At 50.7% G+C, this 8450-nt stretch overlaps 1 protein-coding gene across 1 annotated transcript in view; it reads right to left on the reverse strand.

Moving 5' to 3' along the window:
* Positions 1-6584, reverse strand: part of ENKD1 (enkurin domain containing 1) — a 7109-nt gene extending 525 nt beyond the window's left edge. The window contains exons 1-6 of the mRNA XM_009079082.1: positions 6509-6584; positions 5989-6213; positions 4796-4968; positions 2116-2278; positions 1098-1266; positions 93-226 (exon numbers count right to left, since the gene is read on the reverse strand). Of these exons, the coding sequence (XP_009077330.1) occupies positions 93-226; positions 1098-1266; positions 2116-2278; positions 4796-4968; positions 5989-6213; positions 6509-6584 (940 nt within the window). The remainder of the gene's footprint in view (positions 1-92; positions 227-1097; positions 1267-2115; positions 2279-4795; positions 4969-5988; positions 6214-6508) is intronic.
* Between the last annotated feature and the right edge of the window lie 1866 nt (positions 6585-8450).

Raw genomic sequence — 8450 nt, forward strand, 5'->3', positions numbered from 1 at the left:
CATGTCTTATCCAGGCAACTCTCCAAGGGGCAGGAATCTGTGACCTTATCCTGGCTAGGATTGCCTGTTTTATTCATTTCTTTTCCTCTTACTCTGCTTCAGATTGCAGAGGGTCTCCAGCCGCTGGTCCTCTGGCATCATGGTATGGCCAGGTGGTGTGTGAGAATCTGGCAGGTTTCGCAGCCGCTCCATCTGTCTGCGCCACAGCTCCTTCCTCTCCAGCAGGCTGCAAGGCAAAGGAGAGCACATGTCAGCACATCTGGCAGGAGAGGTGGCCCAGGGACACAGGCAGAGACCCTTCAAAACCCACTAGTCTCCATGTTACTGCCTGAGGAACTACAGAGACCCATGTGCCAGCACGTATCTTCTCCATGGAGGACACACCTGGGTTCAGCTCACACGTGGACTAGCAAACATGCTCCACATGCACCAAAAGGCTGCTGGAAGAGATGCACTGAGGCTGACCTGAGCTCCTTGGAGACAAGGGCTGCTGCTCCTCACTCCTGACTCACTGAGTCCTTGCAAAACCATCAAGTTGGACAGAGTAGCTCACAGCCAGGGATGCTGGCAGAGAACAGCACAGCCAAAAGACTGACACCATGGTCAGTCCTAGGACATGGTCACCCAGGAACTGTTTTCCTTGCAGCACTTCAAAATGCACAGCACTAGTTGGATGTTCCTCAGACCAAGGAAGGATGGTCCAAAGCAGGATGAACACTTGTAAGGCACAGTGAGCTCTCTGCCTCTCCAAAACCAGACTTTTTAATGCCGAAGCTGTGTCATGTGGAGTGAGGCTCACAAAGGGGCAGGGACACATTTCCCAAGACACATGGAGCATCTCCATGTCAGCATTATCATACAACAGCAAGCAAGGGAGGAAGAGTCAAAATTCCTTCTAAGCCCAGCCTCACTGGCCATGGAATGCTCATTAAGTCAGGAAAGCAGGAGGGACAGTGTTGATTCCCCAGGCCACAGTAAATCACACTGCTGCACACGGCGAGCGCCTCTCTCCCTAGCCCCATCTCTCTATGCAGAAGCTGAGGACGTGGTGAAAGCTCTTACAGACAGCTTCGTGGAGCAGAGAGGGGCATACATACTACTGGGGGACGTGACCCTTTTGCTTGGTGTTGTACTCCTCCTGCTCCCGGCGCTTTTGTTCCAGCAGCTCGGACAGTGCCTGCAGGGACGGGGAGCGCCGCAGCGGGGCCCGCTTGGCATTGAGGGCGTTGTGCTTGATGAAGTCAGTCGTCCTGCCCTCCACCTGGATTGGGAAGAAGAGAGAACGAGGCATGAAGGGCCAGCTGAGCACACACACGCAGCCACGAGGGAAAAAGCAAAGAGGCACTGCACAAGATACTGAATTGCAGATGTACAACAGCAGGACAGGCTCATCTCAGCTCATCTCAGTGTGCAGCCACAGACAGGCAGGAGCTAAGCCTAAATCTGACCTCTTTAAGGTCCCTAAGCTGACCCCATCCCTTCAGAGCCAGAAGTACGGAAAAAGACGGGCTTGACACAGTCCCCACTGCTCCTACTGGTGCATTTTGAGGGCAGAGGAAAAACTGGTCAGGCATTCACAGAACAGGAACTTCGCTAGTCCTTGGGGCTTTTCCCCAGAGACAGCATCTCTGTCACAGCTCCTTTGCTGGACAAGACAAAAGAGAATGTGGCTACGTTTGCATTTAATGTTTTCTTGGTTTTCCTCATTAGGAGTTCATGCCCTGTTTAATTAGGTCACTTCACAGCACTTGGGAACCAACAAATCAACAACCCCATGCTTACCAAGGAAAGAGGACATGAGTTATGGAGCAGTTCAGGACCACCCAAACAGACTGCCTGAAAGGTCTAACTTTCAATGCTGATGAATGAGGACGAAGCCAGAAGCATTAGCAATCCTTGAACACCCATCTAACCACCCCAGTGACCAAACCCTGTTCCTTCCCTTCAGCCAGGAACAGTATTTACAGATCTCCCTATTCACACAGCACATCTGACCCAATGCCTTAGAAGAACACACAAGGAGTTCAAAGGAGGAGCAATGGATGAATGACAGAAACTCCTGGGACACACAAGACCCAGAAATCCCTTGAATGGATGCAGTTAGTGTGTGACTCACCTTGGTTTCAGCACTCTGTTCCTCTGGAACCTCAGTGTCTGCTCCTGCTTTTGCTCTGACAGGTCCTGGGGAGAGTGATCTGCACGGCTTGACCCCAGGGCCACAGCGAGAATATGCCCTCAATAATTTCATAGCCTCAGGATTTGGAGGTGGGGAGCTCTCCTGGGAAAGGCAAGAAAAGATCCACTAGTGGAGAGAGGCTGGAGCAAAGAAAAACCACGTTTGGGTGGTCAGCCACAAGCTCAGCCACAGGTTCCAGCAGGTACACTGGCAGCACATGCTTTCTGCCACAGCTTTTATAGAAATTCTTGGGGGAACACAATCTGTGGTCAGCCAGCAAAGGCCAAACAGCAACAGATTCAGATCTAGCAACCAAACTTTGTAAAGAATCACTTAAAAAGGAAGGGAAAACTACAGATTGAATGCATACGCAGCATTGAGTGGAGAGACCCTCTTTACTGACTAATCTGGCAGGCATGAAAGGAGAGCAACACCAGAAAACCCAAGAGAGATACCTACTGGAGTGAGGGACAAGCTAAATCCATGGACACTCCATACTGACAGTGATAACAGCTCCACAAAAACTAGCAATCTTCCTGTGAAAAGGGTAAATGGCAGTGTGGGGTAAGTGCTGAAATGTGGGAGACACAAGGGAGAGACACATCTCCCCTGCCAGAGACCTTGAACTCCTAGAAGAAGTCACCCCACCTCCACGGATCCAGAGGTGACCTGCCACAGTGAGCTTTAACGAAGTGGCACAGGTAGGCAATAGGCTGACTGCTGAGGTGCTGCTCTCAAGTGCTGCTCTGCTCAGCACCTCAAATCTGTGGTTGTATCACTCTAGACAGAAAAAGGAGCAGAGACTGAAAGAGTCTGGTGGAATTGCATCTGAGGGGCATCTTCAAAGGCCATGGTTAGCACTGGCACAAGGTCACACTACTTGAGGTCTAGCAGGTGGTCTGGGACTACCTCAGACAGTCTTGTTGCAAACAAGCTCTGAAAACTGAAAGTCAACACTGTGGCAAGTGGGTGACCTTATGATAAATGCAACTAGGGCACTGCTCTGCTCTTGGAAGTGACGAAAACTGCACAGGACAGACCCCAGATCTTTATAGGTACCCAGGATCTCAGCTGCTCTCTGGGCTGAACTGCAGACCCTCGGAGCAGATTCCTTCTTGCCTGGCTTGTTTAGCCAGGCAGAGCTGCACACAGACAGTGGGATCAGGCAGTCACATTGGTGGGTTTGATGTAAGGAGCAGGGGATGCGATGCCTTCAGCACTGATGCTCCGAAGATGATCACTCTCGTTTCAACAGGAGCCAGGAGACCTGGATCTCTCTGTTAAGTTAATGAGAAGTGCCTTTACCCAGCATGGCTGGCTCAAAGTCGAGTAAGTGTGTGATCTCAGGAGTGTGCCAGCAGAGTGCAATGTGTCCCATGTCCCTCAACGGGAGCACTGGGACTGCCAGAGCCCCTTCCAAGGCAGCTGCTATAGTTAACAGTCTCAGAAACGAAACTCTGCATTAGTCATCAAAATCTAACAGAATCAAACTCTGAGCAGCAGCAGCAGCTCCACAGAAGATGGAGATCCTTCAAAGGGAACACCTCAGCTCCAGGAGAGTCACAGCAACAGTTAAGGCAAGGTGAGTCAGAGCCAGACTGCCTGTCACTTCTCTGGAGGAATCCACAGAGCACAAGTGATGCACCACGCAGAAACTGCCTGCGCAGAGACCACCCCCTTTCCCCAAAACAAAGGAAGGAATGATCTCAATCTTCCTCGGATTTGTCAAACAAGAGCGTAGGCTCATGTTCCTGAAGCACAGGTGGGTTTGCTCCCATGTGTGGAAGGGTCACAGATATCAGAAAGGTCGGTGGCACACCAGGAAGAAGGGATATGGTATTTGGGACCACTGGCTTGGGAATCATCTTGCCAATTTTTGCAGTTGATGTCAATACACATCATTTTACTGTCAAAAGCTGGCCACAGATGAAAGGGAAACAACACAGACAAGAGGAGGAACTTGAAGGCTCCAACTCAGTGAGAGAGTACAGAGGATTGGAGGTGTATGCACCCTCACAGGCTGTGCTATCTATGAGGCCTCCACCTTAACTGCCTGGAGATGTGTGTGTGCTCCCACTGCACAGTGGTGATTCACCAGGACGATCGCTTGGAGAAGCATTTGAAGATACACAGCCCACTGTGTACCCACAGTGTGGATAGAGTTAGACTGAGGCTAGACACAGCCTGCAGACTGACCTCTGAGGACCACAATCCATGGGGCAAGATGCCACAGCCTTTTGGCACAAACCCCAGAGTAGTACTGCCCCAAAAACAGGGAAGCTGAAAATCCAGCTGGGAGCATCCCTAGGCAGGGAATATGGCTGCAAGGGGGAACCACTTGGAACCCACCATACAGGTGTGATGAGATTTCCCTCCTGGCCACCTCCCCTGCCTGGGGGGCTGCTTGGCCAGACAGGACAGGGATTAATGAAGCAATCACTCTGTGGAACCAAACCACACACTCTCACTCAGCACACAGCCTTGCTGCCACATCTGCCTGCTGTGCTTCAGCACTGAGATGCCTCCAGATCTGTAGGTTCTGGGATTCCCTGGTCTCCATTGTCCCACCATCCCTCATGGCTGAACCACATTCAGTTCAAGATCTCCATGGGTACTGACCTGCAGCTTGGCCTTCACCTTTGACTCTACATTTTCATATTTCTGGGATTTCCACAGAGCTTTCACAGGCTTGGGCTGGCTGTGTTCCTGGGCTTGCTCCCTCTCTTTGCACTTCTTCTGAATCTCCCTTATCCGCCTCACATTTTCCTTCACATAGTCCTTGGATTCTTTCCCTGCACAGCAAGGGGAGACACACCTTCACCCCTCAAACACTGCCAAGGGGCACAGGCTCTCTGAGCACCAGTCTCTGTCTCCAAAACTGGCCAAACAGCCCACAGAACCAGCAAGCTCTCCCCTCTCCTGCTGGCTGCACCATCTGTGCATCCTTCCCATGTTAGACGCACTCTCCCAGATTGACTCTTCTGCCAGAGGATCCCACAGTGCCCAGATGAGCATGAGCACAGGTATGTGAACACTGCTGGTGTTTACAGACTCCCTTGTTCTCAGAGCATGTGGCACACTTGTCCCAGTTTGGACAATGCCAGGCAAGCCATGCCAGCATCCTCTCAAGAGCAAGGTCAATTCCCAGTTCAGCATCCCATGGTGTTTCTGAAGCAGACAGGGCTGGTTAATGGCAGCTGCAGAGCCTTAAAGCTGTTCCTGGTTTCAGGTCAGACATTGTCCCACAATCAAGATTATGGACTGGGGACTTTTTTGTTGTTGCTTTTGGATGAAAAGTGATTCTTCCTTGGGCTATCTCAGCTGACACAACCAGACCCTTGTTCACTCCCCCCGTTTGGGCAGAGCAGTTGTGGCAGCCACCACACTGGCACCAGGCTTGGGGTGATGCCAGCACATGAAGTAAATCAAATAACACCCAAGGCTCAGCCATATCTCCTTCCCAGATCTCTGAATGTACTTTGCATGACATCCCTGGAGAAGGGAACATCTTTTGCAGAGATGTTCTCAGTACCCACATACACAGACAGTCTTCCCAAATCCTGCCTGGCATCACCAACAAGGAACTCACCATGCTAAACATCCTCTATAAATAAGTCCAAATTTTTGTGCCTTTTTTAAAGCCGCGCTTCCCATTCCAGACCTGGGCCAGACTGGAACAAGGGAGGCCACAGCATCACCAGTTCCAGCATGGGTGACAGCCCAGGGACACCACTGGAATTTACCCAAATGTCCAAAGCTTCATCCTTGGTCCCAAAGGCAGCTCAGGCCAGCAGTGACTCGGCTGTACTCACTCTTGACAGGCAGCCTCTCGTCGAGGGAGACCCCTTTGAGCTGCAGCAAGAGGCCAAGTGTTCCCTTCTGTTCTGACTCCAGGAAGTCCTTTGTACTGGGGTGGATGCGAGGAGCTGGCTGGGCCTGGTGGGCACTGCCCAAAGTGGGGTATCGGTTGGGAACCAGGTCCAGGAGGCTAGAGGTAAAATTCAGCTTCTGAGCATCTCCTTCTAGCCTCCCTCGACCTACAGAGAAACAAAAAGGAGAACCTTATCAGGAGATTATCTTATCTCACAGTTTTCTTTACCCACAGCCTACAAATGCTGAAGATCCCTCTCTCCACCTCTACCTTATGCTTTCCCATCTTTCAATCGACTGTACATTTCCCTTTTAGGATCACCACCTGAGAGGCAACAGAAGCACTTGCACAAGTGTGAATGGAGACTGTTGAGGACACCAAAGGATAAAGACATCAAACAGGCAAGCTATGTCATGCCAAAGCACAAACTCATGCACAGGCAACAAGCACCAAGGACTCACCTGAGAAGGGGTGTTTGTAATACTCTGGAGGGTCTGGAGGAACGGGTCCAGAAATCCAGGATGGCCCTTCACACATCCTGCCATACATCCCTCTGCCTCTGCCACAGAAACCAACCAGCACTGAGGACAGAAATGAACACTGAGCCACTGAAAAGCTGCATTTAATACATATATACATATAGGGGAACTTCTGATCTTTGTTAGAGAGCTTGCTCCCAGCTATAGAGATGACCACCCCAAGCTGGACTCCATGCAGGTGAGGTGAGGCATCCAGCAGCACTGTGGGGCTAATCAGCATTTTTACAAGCACTGAACCTGAAATGTCCATGGTTGCTGCAATATTGGTACCTTCAGTACAGAAAATCCTTCCTGGCTTTGTTCTCCCATGTGGAAACGTTTAGTGCAGACACACAAGCGGGAGCTGAGCTGCTCCAACCACCCTGTGTGCCTTCAGTGAACAGGAAACACAAGGTAGCTGGCCTTCATCTGACAGGTTTCAGCCTGGGATCTGAATTATTTTGCACTTGTGCTCCCTCTAAATGGCTCCTGGGGTTCAAACACAACCTGCCCAGAGGAAGCTAAAGCCCCGACCCCACATGGCTGTTTCCTTCCTGAGAACACACCTGTGCAGTCACCACCCCTGAGCAGGCTGGGGCTGAACCTCAAAAGATCTGAGACAAAACACTTCACTCCAAGACCATGTAGAGGCAGACATTGGATGTTTGTGGAAGAGCCCAGCTGGTTTCTTAGGTCTTGTGGAGAACAGAGTTCTTTGCTTAGAAAAACATTTTTCTCACTTCTAAAATACATTTCAATGCAGCACAGATCTGCAAGTCCCTGCCCTGGCCCTCACCAGTCCCTGCTGCCTCTCTCCTCCCCATGACAGGAGCAGCAAAGACCCTTCCAGCAGGAAGAGACAGGAGCAGCCAGCATCAATTTCCCTGCACTGCTCTCCAAGATCTCCTGGATAGCATTTTTATGCCTACAAGAAACCTGAGTGACTAGCTCCCTGCTCAGAACACAAGGCTGTAGGATGCCACTCCAGCAGGCACAGACTGCTGGTGACCTTTCAGCAGATGCCACAAGAGCCTCACTACCTCATCAGAGTCACATCGTGATTGTGACAGGCGCCAGGACAGCTTGGCCAGAGTCACTGCTGCAAGAGCTGGCGCTACAATCTATATGCCCTGACTCCCAAGGCAGTCATTTAAAGATTCCTGAGACAACTCTACGGGAAGAATCCCCTTCAGGATCCTCAGCATGCCAGCACTGACGGGATGCAGCATCTGCAGTTTAATTTATACACCAATAAATGATCAGTACAAGGCTGAGTGAGTCTGAGTCATAGCAACTAATGCACTGCAGTCTTCCTTGCTAAATCACCCCTGTTGACATGAGACCCATTAGCAAAACACTGTTATTCATCTCCCGGACACAGCAGCAAAGGCAATGTAAGCAATGCTGACTACTGCACACCAGCATGCATGTGCAGCCTGAACCCAGCTGCTCTGGAACAGCTATTTCTGAAAAGCAGGCACAGGCTCTCAGCTGGAGATAAAAGGACAGTGGATTGGTATTGTCTAATCTCCGTGATAATGGATCCAACTAAGCCAGAACAGGCTCTCCTATTCTAGAAAAAAAAGCCAAAGCTTTCACCATGAGATCACTCCAGAAAAGCTACTAGCCTTGAAACGCACATCTGATCTTGATCCGAACTCTCATTTCAAGCCAGTAATTTACACGCAAAATGACAGGCTGAAATCAAGACCTGTAACAGAGCAGACAATTACCGCGGGGGATCGGAGGTGGGGGATGGAAGGCTCATTTCATACCTTCACACAAGTCACATTTCACATCCCAACTGCACCCTGCCCTGCTGCAGGGAAATTGCAAATGACACCCACTCCCTGATCTGCAAGTCACATCACCTCTGCATTGGGAT

Source organism: Acanthisitta chloris, unplaced genomic scaffold (genome assembly GCF_000695815.1).
Source record: "Acanthisitta chloris isolate BGI_N310 unplaced genomic scaffold, ASM69581v1 scaffold37977, whole genome shotgun sequence".
NCBI classification, from domain to species: Eukaryota; Metazoa; Chordata; class Aves; order Passeriformes; family Acanthisittidae; genus Acanthisitta; species Acanthisitta chloris.